At 32.4% G+C, this 19,729-nt stretch overlaps 1 protein-coding gene across 3 annotated transcripts in view; it reads left to right on the top strand.

The window, feature by feature from the left end:
• The window catches only part of Dhc64C (dynein heavy chain, cytoplasmic), an 897,235-nt gene that overhangs the window by 773,015 nt on the left and 104,491 nt on the right, over positions 1-19,729 (top strand). For all 3 annotated transcript variants that reach the window (XM_089590008.1, XM_089590007.1, XM_089590009.1), the window contains one exon: positions 2,738-3,358. In XM_089590008.1, the coding sequence (XP_089446134.1) occupies positions 2,738-3,358 (621 nt within the window). The remainder of the gene's footprint in view (positions 1-2,737; positions 3,359-19,729) is intronic.

Raw genomic sequence — 19,729 nt, 5'->3', positions numbered from 1 at the left:
TGTGTTCTGACATTCCTTATTTTACAGCTCTCGATGTTTGACCGACATCAGCAGTTGCAATCCTTACATGGTATTTGGTAAACGACATTTTTTTTATCGAGTGGCTCGGTTACATCTTTTTCAAGTGAAAAAATCGAATTCAATTTATTGTTTAAACTGTATACAAGACCAATGTAAAGTTTCTTAGAATAATATTTCATAGGACCGTGCAAGTGGGGAATATACGGTAATAATAAGATAATATCAAAGGTGAAACTCCTAAATAATAATAAGATAAGTTAATAATTATTGTTATTTCTATTGCGATTGTCAATCATATTAATGTTTTTTAAGGTATTTATTCTTTTGTTTAAAAATTTACTAATAAATATTGAGGGTAGGTGTTAGCTAGTGAAAATTAATTGATTAGTTTTAAATTATCGTTATGAAATTGAGTGTCTGCTAATTAAATGGAAAAGTCTACTAATGTGTAAATGAGACCTGTTTTATGTTGTACTGGATGGTGGGAGAAAAAATTTAAGTATTGGCCTGAGTGTGTGGGTTTTTGGTACCAATCAATTAGTACTGTGTTATTTTGTTGAATGATAATTTCTTAATCTAAGTAACTAATGTTGTTGTTATTACATGTCTCAACAGTAAGTAACTACACGAGGGCCGGAACATTGTCAAAACGGCCGAAACGTTGTTTTGTTTTTTAATAAATACAAAACTTGACAGTACCACCATTGAACGTTGTTTAAAATTATCAACTTATTGTCATTAGACGTCTTATTTTACAATTGAAATCCAACTCACAATTTAAACAATCGTGTAATAATAATTTTTTGTTACTTACTCAACTGTTAATCATCTAATATTGTATTTAAAAGTTTTTTTTCAATAAGTTTTAATTTAATTGTACCTCGTAGTAGTATAGCAGTGCTACTTCACGATTTCACGTATTTCCGTAGCAGCGCTATTCAGTGCCTCCCTTACTTACCATGATGCCCATATTGCGCATACAATTATGTATGGTACTGTATCAGTCGCACTAGTGGTTAATGGACATAGCTCTGTGGCTATCACCTCCAGCCACCTGTATGGTCCTCATTTGCTCCCATAGTGTCCAGAATTGAGATGTTTCATTGTGGTACGTACGATTCACCACGTACGGCACATGGCATAAGCAAAGTTTGAAGTTGATTCCAGCCATGCTGTAGCCTATTTGTATGCAGCATGCGCTCTCATCATTACTAGCTCTTGCTGGCCATCTTTTTCTTAGTATACGTGCATGTTTAATCATTAGTTTCAAACCAGTTGAATGAAAAATTTTAACTAAACTCATTACTATGCAAGCGTAAGCTGCGATGGTAAAATTTTTAAGCTTAGTCGCTTACTTTTGAGCGCATTTTTCGTTGAATCCAAAAAAGCTTTGGGAGGTTCTATATGCTTTACGGAGCTTTGTTAAAATGCGCTTTAATATCTACGAATGGGTAGAACCATTTTACTATTTGGGCTAACATTGTACTAGACTAAGTTTGAAAACTCGTTGCGTAACGCAACCACAGTCGTCCCTATATTAGTGGCTGTGTAAAAAGTTATTTAAAACCAATAAACTGCATTATTTTTACTCCGTGTATTAGTATTCGACATGATTCTTTTACTCATAGAAAATTATGTGAAAGTGTGACATTATTTTACAATATTTTTGAAGCACTAGTTCAAGATATCGTTTAATATTTTAAAATTTAAAATACCTAATTAATTGTGGAGAATCATACAAAAAAAAAAAAAAATCCAAAAAAAAACAATCGTATTTTTGAGAATTTCTTCTTATTTACGTGTCTTTTAAGTAATGAACGCTTTCGTAGCTTTAATATTCTATACTTTTCAGTTAGTTGGATCTACACACAAAAATTGTAAAGCTTAAAAACTGACAAAGCTACATTTATTTACACCACCACTTTAAATATTAACACTCAAAAAGATTTACAAAAATAATTTCGCAAAAAATTTCATGGCATTGTTAATTAAATTTACCTCCTGCAATTTTTTAATTTAAAAGGTAATTTTACTTTAAAGACCGTTTCATTGCATATTATGATAGTACTTTTTTCTGCATCAAACGGTCTTTTTAATTCTATTATGGATATCCTGGACAGATTTATCACGAATGTTACGTTTAAGAACCAAAACTTGTTAAGGTTTGTCTTCAAATCCCAAGATAGTTTCTTAAAATTTTAAGTAGCAGATTCTCTAAAACCATTATTGTTCTTTATGTGAATACAAACGTACTTTTAATAAACAATTTTTTGCTTTTGACACTATTTATGCATCGATGTCTTTTATAATGACTAGTAAAACTCATGATTTCCGATGTTATTTTGAACAATAAATTTTACGTTGTTCTTATTTTAATACTAGGCATCAAAATGTTTATACTTTTACGTATGTATCTATACTTTTTTATGTATAATACACGATTGCTCATTTTTCTAACTGGAAGAAGTTTTTAAATTTAGTGTTTTAGTTACTCTTGGAAAAACAATTTGAGTTTTAAGTGCTTTAAAAGATTTTACTTCGCTTTTCGTAATAAACTTTTCATAAAAACTAAATTTAAGAGTTTAAAAATATTATTTAGAATATTATTTCATGCTAGCTTTTTATTATGTAGCTGTGACAGTATTACATTGTGTTCGATAATTTTTTAAATAATTTTTATTCTTTTTCAATAACAATAGCATGTCGTAATTTTCAGGTTCCATGGGATGCTTTAATAACATTAATGTCAGAATGTATATACGGTGGAAAAATTGATAATGATTTTGATCAACGCCTTTTAACATCTTTTCTTCGAAAGCTTTTTACATCACGATCATTTGAAACCGACTTTGCCCTTGTTGCTAACGTAGATGGTACTTTAGGAAACCAGAGACACATAACAATGCCTGATGGAACAAGAAGAGAGGACTTTTTGAAATGGATTGAATCATTATCGGATAAACAAACACCATCTTGGCTTGGACTACCTAATAATGCTGAAAAAGTCCTTTTAACAACTAGAGGAACTGATTTGGTTTCAAAATTATTAAAAATGCAACAGTTAGAAGATGAAGATGAGCTTGCTTACTGTACCGAAGAGTCATTAGATATTCAAGGAGAAGCAGATACAGATGGTCGTCCATCTTGGATGAAAACTTTACATAACTCTGCTTCTACGTGGTTACAATTACTACCAAAAAGCCTAATTATTTTGAAAAGAACAGTTGAAAACATAAAAGATCCGTTGTATCGATATTTTGAACGAGAAGTTAATAGTTGTTCTAAGTTATTACAAGATGTTATTCATGATTTGGAGGATGTTGTTTCTATTTGTCAGGTAAACGGATCTGATACATTTTTTCTAGTAATGTGAAATTATATAATAATCTTTCTACCGCTATCAATTACCTTTTCAAGTAACAAAATTTTATTGAATTTTTTTTATTCTGCAAAGCACTTGTTTTACTATAAAGATTAAAAAAAAAGTTTATTGCTGTAGAAATTATGATCATTAAAATAAACACATTTCTAAGTGCTTTATTCTGACTATCAATGCATGCATTGCTTTTATCTTCTTACAAAAAAAGAGGCTAATTCTGTGTTCTTACTGAAAAATGTTTAATGTCTTTTTTTATTTGTATAAAAAATTGTATATTCTTCCTGAAATTTCAAAAGTATTTTTCATGTTTGTACAAATATGGCCTATAGGAGTTAGCAACTCTAGTGGCAAACGAGACCTCACATGTTCGCTGCTACGTTTTCTACAAGAATGCATACTTAAACATATATAACATATTTATACCATCTACTAATTGTGAGTACGTTGATAACAAGTGTGTGTATTGCTCCTGCTCTTGTTTCTCCCTTTAGACGAGAGCCTTTACCTACTTCAAGCATTGACCTTCTTATACTCGTCCGTTATCTGAATATAGGAGTATGCATGTATGAATACTGTTTAAAGCACTGAAATAAGTATAAATTTCTTTCTCGATCAAAATGGCTTGTTAAGGCTTCCTGCAAAAGTTGACTATTCTTCGTACGACTCAAATTATTTTTGTTCTGGCTACTGGATAATTATACTTAGTATTTTTGAATAATACTTTTGGATTTGAAAGCGAGTCTAAGAATTCAACGGATACTTTACTGTTGTTGTCTTCTACTATTTTCTTTTAACAAACAAATTGTGAAAATGTGTAAATTTTTTCCATTATCTAATAAATAATCGGTAACAACGTTGAAAAAATATCTCATTTCTGCTACCTGAGAAACAAACATCTTTAAGCTCACAGTTTATTACGTGAATACTATAAGATATTAGATGAAACATAAGCTGAACCAGCAAGACTACCAAAACTATGGCTTACACCAACAAAAATAGAATCATAAATACATCATCAACTTATTGTTTGCTGACGACCTCAAGCATTAACCAACTGTTTGATTATTCTTACTTTTTACCAAGAAAGCAATTACAAAACGAAACAATCAGTATATTTTGACATCGTTTGAATTCTTTTTATTATAGAAAATAGGTGCATCAGATATGTTTATTTAAATACTTTGATCTATAATTAATTTAACTTATTTAAGAAGGTTATTTCTTACATGTTTTTTTTTTTTTTGTTTTTTTTCATGGGATACAAAACTTTAAAAATGCAATTTTAATTGAACCCACAAAAAGTAACCTTCTAGCATTAGTAATTTATTTCACAGCGTGATATGTTAATGGCCCGTTGCGTCTAACAATTAATGAAAAACGATGGTTTGAGTTTGCAAACCAGCATTTATAAAATTTTTTTGTATTATAATATTATTGTAGATAACTTTGTAACAAAAAAAATCATTTAAATTAATATCATCAGAAATCTGATAATTTACTTTTAATATACGTATAATTATACGTTACAAAATAACTTAAGATGCTCAATTTGCAAATCACAATTGTTTAATTTTCCAAAACACCATGAGGCTTATGATACCTCACATGCTAAAGTCGTAACGTAGTAAATAGCTATATTAAAGATGTAATTACAAATGAGAATCCAAATCAATTGAATAAATCAGGTTCTTTATATTGAGTTTTTTTTTACTTAAACAATTAGACTTTAAACAAACAAAAATGAACAAAGCAAAATCGAATAACCGCAATAAAAAAGTAATCTATTTGATAGCATAATGCAGCTGCAGTCTGCTAAAATTGATGTGAATTAAAAAGCTCTAGTATTGATTTTATAATTAGCATGTACCATTAAATTTTAATTCTGTAGCCTTATTGTGGGCTCTGCTGTAAGAAAAAAAAAAAATAATAAATAAAATAAAATAAATATTACTAAATTGACAAACGCTGCAATTGCAGAATTTTGCTTGAAATTCACGACTTACACGACTTGTGTACCTTTAGAGCCTAGTGCGTTTGGTTCTATAAACGCTTTTGCAACCAAATGCAAGTTGCAATTTTTCAATCCCGTTACTTAGAAATTGTTTTTTTAATAATCTTTCAAAAAATTGTTTAATTAAAGTGTACTTAACAGGTACATACAAAATAATTCAATGAATACTTGATTTGCAAATTGAGTAGCTTGAATTACTTTGTAACGTGTAATTATACGTATATAAAAAATGATTCATCAGATTTTTGATGATATTAATTTAAATGTTTTTTTTGTTACAAAGTTATCTGCAATCACATTACAATACAAAAAAATTTTATAAATGCTGGTTTACAAATTAAACGATCGTTTTTTATTAGTCGTTAGATGCAATGGGATGTTAACATATCACGCTGTGACATAAATTACTAATGCTAAAAGGTTACTTCTAGTGGCTTCAATTATATTATATGTATATATACTTTTATAGGACTCGGTAGCTGCCGATGATTTCTCAAAAATACAGGTATGTAGTGACGTGATAGCTTAAGCTAACCGCTTCACAATTTTTATCGTACCTATTGACTATACTTAGATCATTCGAGATTAATAATACTATGAGGGCTATAATTCTTCACTTACTAGGCTTTGAAAGTATGGACTCCATTAAGTTACAAAAGTGTCCATAGGGCCAAACGCAGTGGGTCGCGAAAGTACTGTCTATTTTAGGTCACAAAAAGCCTTAGGCCGAAATCACACGCAGCAGAATGAGCCTGGCGAATGATGAATAACGAATGGGATTGATCAATCAGCACTATTCATCGATTATTTTATTCGCCATTCGTCGTGTGCCCCGTTCACATGGAGCTGAATAGAGCCGACGAATGGGTCTAATATTCAAATTAGTATACCTGCAATTACAATTAATAATTCATAACTTATTTGCCCATTAATGAATGTTTTTGATAAAGAAAATGCAAACTAAGTACTTCCGTTTGTATGTAATATATTTTTTAACTACTTCAATAAGTTATTAAAGCATATTCTATAACTTCAATTTATGACTCATTTGTCGGCTCTATTCCGCTCCATGTGAACGTGGCACACGACGAAAGACGAATAAAAGACAACGATTAAAATACATTTTCTTTTGCAAGTGTCCATCGTCCAGTTTTTCATCAAGTCTAAATTATTTAAGTGGTTAATATGAAGTTCAAAGTATTGTTTTTGCAACTCTTAGATCTGCTGTTGCAGAGTTCCGTTGTGCATGCGAGAGAGTGCGGACGTGTCGAGAGAGCGCTCCGTAGGAAAGAGTAATTAAAAAGTAATTAAAGTAAAAATTTTAAAAGAAATAAAAGTACGAGGAAGTATAAAAAGTAAAGAAGCAGCAGAGAAAAAAGTGTAAAGTGAATAATCATGAAAGTTTGAAAGGATGAAGTGAGATTAGTGTGGTAGTGTCTGGGTAAAGAGAACACGTGTAAGGCAAGTAAGGAGTGGGTAGTAAGAATAGGGGATAATAAAGAAAGGTATTAGTGAGCGGAAAAACGAGAGACAAGAGGACAGGAAAACAGTGTTAAAGTGGTGATGGTAAAAGAAAAAGTGCAGTGAAGTTCGAAAAAAAGTGAGGTTAGAAAAGACATTACAGGAAGAAAGAAGCGGCAATTGGAGAAAGAGGTCGATAAAAGGGGTAATCTGAGAGGTAGATAAAGAAGGTCCCTGAAAAAAAGCAATAGTGAGGTCGGTAATGAAGATCACTACTTTGTCGAGTAAGGCTGACAAATAGAATTTCTGACCCTTAGAAGTGGTTGTCGGTAAAGTAGAAAATTGCATTATCGGTAAAATTTAAAAACGGCAGAAAAGCCGCCTGCAGCAAGTATAAATACAAGATATAATACAAATACAAAATTAAAGGAACAGACTCTATTGAATTTTACAAAAGAAAATCAGGAGAATAAAGAATTAAACGATAAGATGAGCAGGTTGGAAAGAAAGTTGGACAGCATGACTAGTAGTCTAGAAAGAAGAGAAGAAGATTGGAAAGAGGAAAAACAGATGTGGATAAAAGAAAGGCAACAGTGGACAGAAGAAAAGAAGGCGTTAGAAGAAAGAATAAGCAAGTTGGAATGGGAAACAGAAAAAGCTGAGAGAGAGAAAAGGAGACCGAACATTGTTATAAAAGGAGCAAATATTGAAAGAGAGAATCTGGAGAAAAAGGTTGAAGAGTATATTGAACAAAAGATAAAAATAAAAGTCAAGATAGAGAAGGCTAAAGTGATAAGTGTAAACGCTGGGCAAAATGTGAGGAAGTTGGTGGTAGTAAGGCTGACAAGTAAAAAAATGAAAGAAGAAGTAATGAGAAATAAAAAATATCTGGAGAGAGGAGTTTACATAGAAAGCGATCTAACAGAGAGAGAAAGAGAGATCCAAAGATTTATTTTAGACAAGTCAAAAGAGCAGAGGAACAAAGGAAAAAATACAAAACCGGATATATGAAGATTTTGATCGATGGTAAATGGCTTAGATTTGATGAAAGGAAAAGAGATTTTACAGAGGAAAGAAGAAGGAGCCAAAAATAAAGAGAACAAGAAGATGTAGAGGAGGAGGGAGTGAGAAGAAGAAATGTTAGTGTTTGTGCGTGGAACATTGTGGGAGTGCTAAATAAGGACAGTGAAGTGTGGAAGTATTTAAGTGAGTTTGATGTGATAATGTTAGTAGAGACATGGTTGGAAAAGGACAAGTGGACTAATGTAGAAAGTGAGTTGTCAAAAAGCTATGAGTGGAAGTGTATAGCAGCGACTAGAGAGCATAAAAAAGGTAGAGCGAAAGGAGGAGTAATATTAGGAATAAGCAAAAAATTGGAGAGTAGAAATCATGAAGTATGGAGCGATAATATAGTAATGCAGGAGATTAAACACGGAAATCAGAACTGGAAGATCATAGGAGTATATAGTCAAAATGTAGCAGAGACGATGGGAATTATAAAGGAAAAAGTAAAAACGAAGGAAAGAGGATACGTACTTATACTAGGAGACTGGAATGCAAGAACTGGGAGAGAAGGAGGTTGGATTAATGAAAGTGATAGTGAGAGTGATAGTGACGACAAGGACGTAAGGTTAAGAAAGTCGAAAGACGAAAAGATCAATGAGGAAGGTAGAAGACTAATAAAAGAAAAAACAGAAGAAGGATGGTGTATAGTAAATGGGCAAAAAGGAGAAGAAGGAGAATTCACATACGTTGGTAGCAGAGGAGAGTCGGTAATTGATTACGCAATAGGATGTCAAGAAGCGTTAGATCAGATTAAGGAAATGAAGATAGGACAAAGAACGGAATCAGATCATATGCCGCTAGAAGTATACCTAGAAAAGGAAGTAGAGGTAGGAATTGTAGAGAAAGAAGAGAGAACAAAGCCAAGGAGGGATTGGACTCAAGAATTGATTGATCAGTATGGAGAACGGTGTAAAGACTGGGAGCGAAAGGGAAAAGAGATTGAAGAAAGATGGAGTGAATTGATAGAAAAAATAGATAGTGCAGTACCTAAAGTGGAAAAACAGTGTAGAGTGTGGAAGATGGGGGATAAAAAATGGCACGATAAAGAATGGAAGGAGAAGAAGAAGGATTTAAGAAGAATAATGAAAAGGTGGAGGAAAAAGAAAATAGAAAGAAGTTATTACATAGAAAAAAAAAAAGAGTATAGGAACTGGTGTGAGGCAAAAAGGAAAAGGTTTGAAAGATTAGAAGAAGAAGAGATAAAAAATGCAACATCGGAAGGCAAAGTGTAGAAATATATAAACAAGTACAGGAAAAAACGAAGGAGAGAAATATCCAAAAAGTTCACAGTAGAAGAGTGGAGAAGGTATTTTATGGAAAAGTTAGATGGGAAGAATGAAGAAGGAATTGTGAGGGAAGAGACAAGAAAGGATGAGGCAAGAACAAATGCAGAGGATCAGGAAGAAATGAGCAAGGAAGAGTTCGAGAGGCAGATAGCCAGATTAAAAGTAGGAAAAGCACCAGGAGAAGATAAGCTGGAAAATGAAGTATGGAAGTACATGCCGGGAGAAGTGGATGCAGCTCTGTGGGAATTGCTGAAAAAAGTATGGGAAAAAGGAGAATTACCGGATCAGTGGAGACAAGGTACGATTTGTTTGATTCACAAAAAAGGTGATAAAGATATGTTAGAAAATTATAGAGGAGTTACATTGACATGTACACCATATAAGATTTATGCGAGTATGTTAAATGAGATGTTAAAAAAGGAAATCGAAGGTAAATTATCAGAAAGCCAGTTTGGTTTTAGAGAAAAGAGAGGAGTAATAGAAGCTATATATACATTGAAACACATTGTTGAGGAAAAATTAAGCAAAGAAAGAGGAAAATTATTTACATGTTTTATTGATTTAAAGGAAGCATTTGATCAAGTGGATAGGAAAGTTTTAAAAGAAAGATTAATAGAAATGGAAGTAAGTGAAAAGCTAAGAAATAGGATTATGGATATTTATAAAGAAACGAGAAATGTAGTTAAAGTTGGAGAAAAGGAATCCAAGGAATTTTGGACAGAGAAAGGTGTGAGGCAAGGCTGCCTTCTGAGCCCGACGCTGTTTAACGTGTACTTAGCGGATCTGGAGCAGGAATTAAAGAAAGGGCAGGTGGGAGGATGCAGAGTTAGTAATGAAAAAGTATGGAGTCTATCTTACGCGGATGATATAGTATTAATAGCAGATAGAGAAGAAGAATTGAAAGAGATGTTAAAAAAATTCAAAAAGTACACAAATAAAAAGAAGATAATTTTAAGTGAGGAAAAAACGAAAATTTTAGTGTTCGAAAAAAGAAAGAGGAATGATAGAAGATGGAAGTGGGGGAGTAAGGAATTAGAAGAAGTAAATTAAATAAGATATTTAGGATATATACTACAGAAAAATGGGAGAAACGATAGGCATATAGAAGAAAGGAAAAGGAAAGCAGTGATAGCTATGAAAAATGCATGGAGCATAGGAGAAAGAATATTTAACAATAGCTATAAAAGAAGAAGAAAATTATTTAGAGCCCTAGTAGAAAGTATAGCGCTGTTTGGTGCGGAAGTGTGGGGCTGGGATGAAGAAGAAAGACTAGAAAGTATACAGAGAAGATATATGAAATGGATATTAGGATTAGACAGCAATACACCAAATTATATAGTGGAGGAGGAGTGTAGATTAGAAAGGATGAGTATAAAAGCGTTAAGGAGAGCGTTAAAGTTTGAAGAGAAAATTAGGGAGTCAGACATAAAATTAGTAAAAGAATGCATAAGAGAAAAGGACAAGGACAAGGAAAGAGAGAGAATAGAAAAGGATTCAAAAAAGAGAGCTGAATTACTACGGGAAGAGAAAGTAAAAGAAACAAGATTTATGAAAGGAGTAGAATTTAGGGAGGAAGTAAGAGAAAAAATATTAATGAACAAGGAAAGAAAAGAAAAAGAGAAGAGAATAAAAAAGATAGAGAATTCACGGTACAACAGAACATATAAAGGTATAAGAACAGAAGATGAACCAGAATACTTGAAAAAGGATATGCCATTAAAGGATAGAAAGTTAGTAGCAAGGTTTAGATGCGGAAATGAATGCAGAAGTAGAGAATACTGGAAAGAAGAGGAGGATAAGAAGTGTAGATTATGCAAGGAGGAGGAAGAAGATATTAGACACATACTAAAGATTTGCGGAGATACGAGAAATGAAGAAGAAATGGAAAAAATACTAAGCCACGATGCAAAAGAGATAGAAGTGCTAAGAAAAGTAATCAGAAAAAGGAAGGAGTCAGAAAAGATCTAAAAGATAAAAGAAAGTATGCAGAAAGTTAAGGTAGTAAAGAGAAGAAGGATTAGTAGGACAAGAAAGAAGAGAGAAAAAGAAATGCAAAAAAGAATGAAGAATACAAAAAATATATGGACAATTTAAAGAAAAGAGTTGTTAATTTTTGAAATTTTTGATAGTTAAGTAGTATGAGAAAATTTGTTTACTGAGTTAAATATAAGAAATTTTGATAATTTTGATAATTTAAGTTGGAAATTTTTGAATTTTTGATAGGCATGTGTTTAATTTTGGAGTTTGAGAATTGAGTTTTGTAGAATTAGAAGTGTAGTGATATTAAATTTGTTTTATTTCAATATTATTTTAAAAAAGACAAAGTAGAATATTAAGAACAGTTAAAGTAAAAATGAATATATTAGATAGCGTAGATTAAGTATATATTAAATGTACAAAATGTTACAGAACCCCTCCAAACCCGTAAGGGACGGAGTATGAAATAAATTAAAAAAAAATAAATAAAAATCTGCTGTTGCATAACTTTATGTATCGAAGAAAAATCAATCAGTATCTGCACGCATCAACTGTAGCTGAATGGACGTATGGGAAAATCGCCGAATAGCGCTGATTAGTCGATCCCATGCATTTGTCATTCACCAGGCTCATTCTGTTGCGTGTGATTTGGGCCTTATAGTTTTAATCGCATAAGGGAACAAAAATACTGACAATAAATGTAGGAGTAAAAATACGTCCTTTTTAAAATGATAAAAAGAATTCGAACAATGTCAATATATTCTGATTGTGTGGTTTTGTGATTGCTTTTTTGGTAAAAAAGTAAGAATAATCAAACAGTTTGTTGATGCTTGAGGTCGTTAGCAAACAATAAATAAATAATGATTTTATGATTCTATTTTTGTTGGTGTAAATGATAGTTTTGGAAGTCATGTTGGCTCAGATTATGTTCCATCTAATATCTAATAGGATTCACGTAATAAACTGTGAGCTTGAAAATGTTTGTTTCTAAGGTAGCAAAAATGGGATAGTTTCTTAACAGTATTACTGATTATTTATCATGTGATGAAAAAAAATTATACATTTTCATGAATTACTTCAAACATATAACATCGTACCTGAACGATACTGTAATTGTTTGTTGTACTTAGCATCATACCTTTTTTAATTTTGTTACATTTGTAAATTAAGCGCCGTAGTATTTTTGAATATGTAGATTATGAAATGGTAATAATTGTATAACATTACCACTAATTATTTGTTGAAAAAAAAAATAATGTTGTTTCTCTGTTATATTCGATGAACAATCGTACAAAAATTATTTGAAAAAAAAATTTTTACTTTTCGATTGTACTTAACCTTACATTACATCAATTCTAGTTAAATAAAAGAGCTATACTACTGATCAATGATTTTATATCAAATAAGCGTAGAACGTAAAAACTTTACATAAAAAATAAACAGCATATTATAACTCAATCAAGACTTGTTTATCATATAATGTTATACTGTGTATGAAGTCTCGAGAATATTTTTACACTTATACATTTTAATTATTTCTGGTTTAAGAAAAATTATTTAAGGAGGTTTGGGAGTATCATTCAGAGAGGTAAGGAACGGGGGGTCCCGCCTGCCCGTGCAGATGTGTCCCCTTTACCGCGCACCTCCTCTTGCACTCTACAAACTTTAAACTGTACGACTATAATTGATTATATTTATAAGAAATGCCTGGCGAGTATTAATTTTTTGTACTGCGCATCGTCCTTTTATACTTACATATCTATAAAAATGTTTTTTTTTTCATTGCAACACATGTATGATGTACCCTTACTTTAATTAAAAAATTAAAAGGCCACTTAAAATGAAGAAGTTCATGTACAGTCCTGATATGCTCAAATATAGCATACAGTTTTTTTGGCACGATTCTACATTTTGTACTTTTCTCTCAAACATTCCTAATGATGTAGAATGTTACATTAATATCTTAACTATTCAAGTTTATTTGGTCAACACACTTTAGATTAATTCCTTACTTAAGCATTTCATGCGTTAAATATTGCAAATTAAATGTTGAAGTAATCTAGAGCCCTAATTTTCTATTTAGTTATTTAGTTTATTTTTCGATGGTGTAACATACCCTTTCTTTGACTGATAATAAATTGTCTTACAATTCTATTATTCAATTTTGAAGTTCTGTCTGTTTACACTATATTAAAAAATGCTTTTGGTTTAACCTTTATTATACCTTACAAAAAATTTTTTGCAAAAGATTTTCTGTTTCTCAGGTCACATGGAAGTAGTAGTTACTAAACATACTAAATAAAAATAAGTATCTTACTTTATCAAGCAATTATTTTTAAAATTAAAATGAAATTTGCCTGTAGAGCACTTACTTTACTTAACTATTATGAATGGCAGGTTACAAGAGTATACACACTTAAATTATGGGTAAGTTGGTTATTTGTATTTAATGGCTGGGGTTACTCATGGATATTGCTACCCCACATGTAAACCATAGTAAAAAATCATGCGTTCAGTGATAAAGACAATTTTTAAATGTAAATATATGCTTCAAAAGTATAGCATACGATTTTTCAAATTATTTTTAGATTTTTATAGCTCTAAACACACTACTTTACATACCAAAGGTATGACATGTAGTAAATGATTATTTGATTAAGTTTGAAGTACCCGCTTGTCTAGTATGTGATAACGTACGTGAAGTAGTTTAAGTATACAATTTTATACTGAATTATTTAAATAGAATACGTATTTGCGTAAGAAATTACTTAATCATATTTGATATCAGAACAATATTTACTGTTACAGTTCATTTTATACATTACTACCAGATCTTCCGTCTCGGCTTCACCCGAGATTCACTGAGTGGAGCACCTTAGTGTGTTAACATGTCGTACAAGAGGTTTTCAGTTTAAATTTTTGCACATGTTCTTGACACTTCCTGGAATAGAAAAACTTCTAACTAAATCAGTCGTAGTGTCGCATTCGATCCTAGGAAGATGTGAAAACATGGATATGGATATGTGCTACTATTTTTTATTGCGTTCTAAAACGTGCAACACAAAAAATTTAATGAAAAAGTCGACCTTACAAATAGTAGTTGTGTCCTCAGTAAATAAAAAATGTGAAATTACATATCATATTTTTTTTTAACAAAAAAATTTTTATTAATGTAGAAAAAGTACCAAAAAAATCAAACTAAGAAATATTTACATGATTATTCATTGAAAAGTGTGTTGTTAATCGCTCTGTACAATAGTAACAATTGGTTTGTGGTAGCTATAGTAAGAAATAAATGTTATGGATGCAATTTTATTTAAAAATCTCGGAAAAATTCCGTCTATAGTCGTACCACTTATGGTAGTAGATTAATGTCGATTATTATTAAAATAAAAACGTAAAAAATCGTGAAAAAAGTCTTTTAAAGGTTGCAAATTTTCATTATTAAAATTAACATTAAAATTTCCAGAAATAATCATAGGCAAAGAATTGTAATTTTCTTGCAATGCAGTAGAACCAATATCTGAATATGGTAGCAAATTAAATCGCAAAAATCGAATGATTCCATTAATTTTAGTATTTGGTGAAATATAAACAGCAACGTGCTTAAAAAGTAAGGTTACATTTATATGCGTCAATTGTAACCGACAGACGCAAACTAATACACAGACATGGATGGACGGCAACTATCATTTCTCTCAGTCTCTCCCTGTAGCTTGTAGACCACTTGCCTCACCTCTGAATTAGACAGACCAATATTCTTGCAGGCGGCAGCGTAAACACGCAATACTGGCCACTTATTGGCCAGCAGCCGTGCACAGCGCATGTGTGTGTGCGCGTGCGCATGCATACTTAACTGCTTGTACACGAATATAATGTAGTATATCTATATATTTTGGCTGGCAGCACCGTTATTTCAGCGCTCTTCAGTAGAGAGAGAGAGAGAGAGAGAGAGAGAGAGAGAGAGAGAAATCGGTATTAGTATATCTATGTAGGCTTGACAGAAAAAGCGTTACACTTTGAAAATTTTCACTGTCCAAGCGGAAATCGAAACCTCGTATTAAATGTTTTCACATCAAAAAATTATGTTTGAATCCATGTAGTTTTGTTCGAACAATAAATTTTAAAGTGAAAAAAATAAAATAGTACTAAAATGTATCGTTCATTTCTTACGCACTAAAATAGTTGTTGTCCCTGGAAAAAGATCTTTGATTTATAGTTTTTCACGTTAAAGAATACCAAAACGGATATTCGTTGAAGTCTTAAAGATTTTAAACTGACATAAAATGTTTAATTTCTAATTTGTTTTGCAATCAGAAAACTTTACTACCAAAGCAACAAAGTTCTGAAGCTTCATTTTTCTATTCTTTAGCGCCACAATAAAAATATGTATATATTACTCCACGTATTTAAATAACTTGACGATTTAAATAATTAATATCAGGATTATAATAAAAAGCTGATCCATTACTTAACGATTGATTAATTTGTTGATTATGACGCTGTTGTTCTAATCTCAATGTTCTGAGTCATTTTCTTTATTTCTACAATTGTATACATTTAAAGCATTTTAGGTTTGTTTCTTAATTTTCTCTTATTTTGCAGCTCTAGATATTATTAAGAACATTTGTGAGCCCTAAAGTCTCTTTATGGCCATCTTAAAGTTGTACTAAGTTTATGAGCAAGGTAGTAGAGCTCTGCGAGAACTCCCATTCTCGCACAGTCCGTGCGTTAAGCTCCCGGATGATAAGCGCCATCACCAGGTCGTCCCAATGAGCAGTAGGATGGTCTAGCTGTATTAGTGCAGCCAAGGCATTCACAGTGCCATGGGGTAATGCTTTCAGCTCTTTTGCGGAATCTGATGCAGTTGGCATGGAAAGCAAATACCTGGTAAATGCTGAGACCAAGCGCCGCTTGTTTGTATAGTGGTCATCAAACATGTTTCATGTACTTTTAAAGTTTGCATCGATCGTTTGCACCGTACGCAGCATTTCCACTGCTCCACCCTGGATATATGTCTTCAGGTGCTGCAACTTCTCAACGTTGCTTAGCCAAGAATCACGCATGACGATAGCTCCGAACAGATCCTTGAATTCTAGCCAGTCTGAAAACTTGCCTGAAAAAGTTGGTACAGCTATTAGTGAGAGACTTTTTGGCGCAGCCAAAGGCACAATTTTATCACTTTTTGGTGGCGCAGAAAGGTTCTGCAGCTTCTCAGAAAGAAGTACAGCCGAATCGAGAGAGGCCTCCTCTGTAGCACTATAATTATTACCTTTAAAATTTTTTGTTTCTTCAGTATCGTCTTGAAGTGCAAGAATTTTATCGTGATTTATTCCGAAGGTATTCCAATTGGCTCACAACTGCTCTAAGCATCCTTGAATTATAGTACTTGTAAGTTTTTCTCGGCCTAGTTTTTTCAGATTTACGTATGCGTTGTTGATCAGCTGGGACAATTTGCCTTGTTTTTTGAAAAGCGGTTTCAAGTCCATTGACATGGCAAACTCAATACTGCCGTGAAGCCCACGTGACAAACGAGCTGAAGTGCGTCGAAGTTAGTGACCACCCACCTTGACGATTCAGTGATGGAAGCCGCCCGCTTTGCACTCGAACTTGTAAAGTCTTTCAAGAGTACACATACACAACACGCCTAATACCAAACAAGTCATTGCCGAACTTGAAGTCAGCACACGTTGCAAGTCCTGACCCTATACTGACAGTTAAATGGTCCCCAGAACCACGCTCTGCTACCAAAATATTTGCGCCTGGAAGTAATGCTGGGATGGCAATTGTCGCGAGTAGGAATCGGGATCAGCGGGTTAATAAACCATCACGTTCCTTAAAAATTATGCACACACTTATTAACAGAAAATTACTTATAAATGCTTGCTGTGAGAAAAGCGTTCTCAATAGCGGCTGCGAGCTGACTGACTGTTGCGCAGAACAGTTGAATTTAGATGTCTCAAGCATTTTGGGTCTGTACATTGAAATAATACAGTGAAAATAGCTAATGGTAAAGAAAAGATGAAAATAAGCTTAATACAGGCGAAAGTCTTTGTTTTGATTTTGCACGTAAAGAGATAGTAGAAATAAAAAAAGCGTTACTATTGTAAAAGAGAGAATGTTGATGTAAATGTAGCGCAATGAATATAACTTGTAAGCTGAACACTGAGACATAAATTTTATATTCTACTAATAGCTAAAATGATTCAGAGACTTTAATTTACCTCTTACATTTTTATTACCTTAGAGACTAATTATATATATATATATATATATATATATATACTAATGTGGCTCTGCCCCCTACGCACTATGCTTAAACCCCCACTGCTCTAGCTTGAACGAAAAATATTTTTATTCAATATATAAAATAAAAACACATGTACAGTCATAATTTAAGACTATTTAAATTGATAATTCAAGATTAGTTACCTTTACAAAATGTGTAACTAAAGTGAATTTTTCATTTTATCTCGCTGATCTCACCACGCTACACTATACCACCAAAGTGCATATGCAAAAAAAATGATTTTCTCGAGAATAGAACCAAACATCTTCTGCACACTAGCTGAGTACTCATTGAATTCTGCTACGAGCTACCCCTATCATAGATTAATCTCTTTCTCTTTGTTCTAGTGTGGCTTGTAATTTACCTTTAGTTTTTATATTCATTCACTGAAATGATTAGTTGATTATAAATTATATTAATTAAGAAATAATTCATTTTATTAACTTTTAATACTATTTTTCTACCTCGGACGTTTTTGAGAGGCTGGTGTGCCCTCGATAGGAAAAATAGGATTTCTCACATATGGGCCATCGCTCCGTGGCTCCTGCTTCGCAGTTCCCTCGGGCCGAAAAATAGCGCCGAAGACGATGGCACTTATTCAACGAAAACTATTTCTTACCATAAGCACAAAGTGCAACTGCTGCTTTACACCCTTGGGCCACGTTTTGCGCCTTTTTAATCACTTTGGGCCCACGGACAGAAAAGTTTTTTGCGCCCTCTGGGCCTAAAGTATTTTTCTGCCCCAGGGCCTAAAGTTATTGACTGGGCGCAAAGGGTGCCAAATTTCACTTAGCGCTCTTGGTAAGAAAAATATTATGTGACTTGGGTCTTGCCCTTCGAATGCTATTGTTTGTACTTTATGCCTTAGTGACGTAATGTACTACAAATAGCTCTTTTTTTAACTCAGAAAGTAATGTTTTTTATGTCATCTGATCCTTCGATTTACAAGCTTTATAAATTAATTATGTATAATCAATTAATGGTAAAAGCAAATTAAAATGTTTAATATTTTAATTTTGATACCATAAATCTTCAAACAATAAAATACCATGATGAGATAAGTGTGTTAAAATTTCTTATAAATAATTTTTTATATTATATATTACGACTTTCCTTTTTTTAAGTATGATTCCGGTGAGTTGACGGTAGTCAAAAATAAGTAAGAAATTTATCCTTACCGAGGAAAGTCTGAATTAAGGAACCAACACACAGTCAATGTCTGTGACTATATGTTGGAGAGCAGGTTTGTTGCCCACTTTACAAGAGTGAAGTCGCTCAGGTTGCCAGTCCTATAAATAAATTTTTTAAAGTAGCTTTTATCAAAGTTTTAATTAGCTTGTTAAATAATCGATCAATGTCTGCAATATCCACAACGATTATTTTTGATTATTACTTTGTTAATTTTCTTTTTCTCGGAAGGGTAAATTATATTATTTCTGTTATACTTATATTTAATGGTTTACTATGGTTATTCTTTCTTATTCTAAATGAATTGATGTATGTTTCTTTGGGTGAAGAAAAAATTCATGTACATTAAAACTGAATTATTTGACTCTCTTATTTCTTGATTTTTATTTAATTGTATTTTAATACGAAAATTTTGTTTTCAATCATTATATCGTTTACTTATATTGATTAGGATAATTAGCACAATTAGAAGTTGGCGAAAATTTTATTTATTTTATTTTGAAGGATTTGAAATACTCTGAGACAATTTGAATTTTGCGATCAGGTGTGAAATTGAAATTTTATTTTCAACTTAAATTTTCACCAAACTATGAATAAAACAATTTCAAATTTTTCCACGCATGAACTTTTCTTAGGTTTCTTTAGGTGTCTTGAGCACTGCTCGTGGAATGAACCCAGGTACTTTTCCCGAGGAACGCTTCCGCTGTAGCTAGTTCTTTGACTACTTTAGTGTACGTTGTCACCACGCTGTAAGTGGTCGAAAACCGAAGATCCAACTAGATACCAGTTAGTAGTGGTAACACGCTACTGGTACACTTACATTGATGCTCACAATGTTGGCCTTTGTTCCTTATCCTCGTTGTCTCGGCGTGTGCGCTTCGCGGTTAGTACTGGTGCACATGAGACTTTCAAGTCTGGGTAGGCAGTGGATTTCTACGTCCCAGAATCTCTAGAGAAGGATATACTTTCTTTCGTATCAGCGCCTTTCATAGCTGACTCGCAGATAATTTGCCACCGTAATTCACGCTATCTATCTGCTCACTATCGATTAT

The sequence above is a fragment of the Copidosoma floridanum genome, unplaced genomic scaffold, assembly GCF_036245765.1.
Source record: "Copidosoma floridanum isolate Cflo_tuat_1 unplaced genomic scaffold, Cflo_Japanese_pri ptg000011l, whole genome shotgun sequence".
Lineage (NCBI taxonomy): Eukaryota > Metazoa > Arthropoda > Insecta > Hymenoptera > Encyrtidae > Copidosoma > Copidosoma floridanum.
The sequence above is the reverse complement of the archived record's forward strand: the minus strand, read 5'-3'. Positions and strand labels throughout refer to the sequence as shown.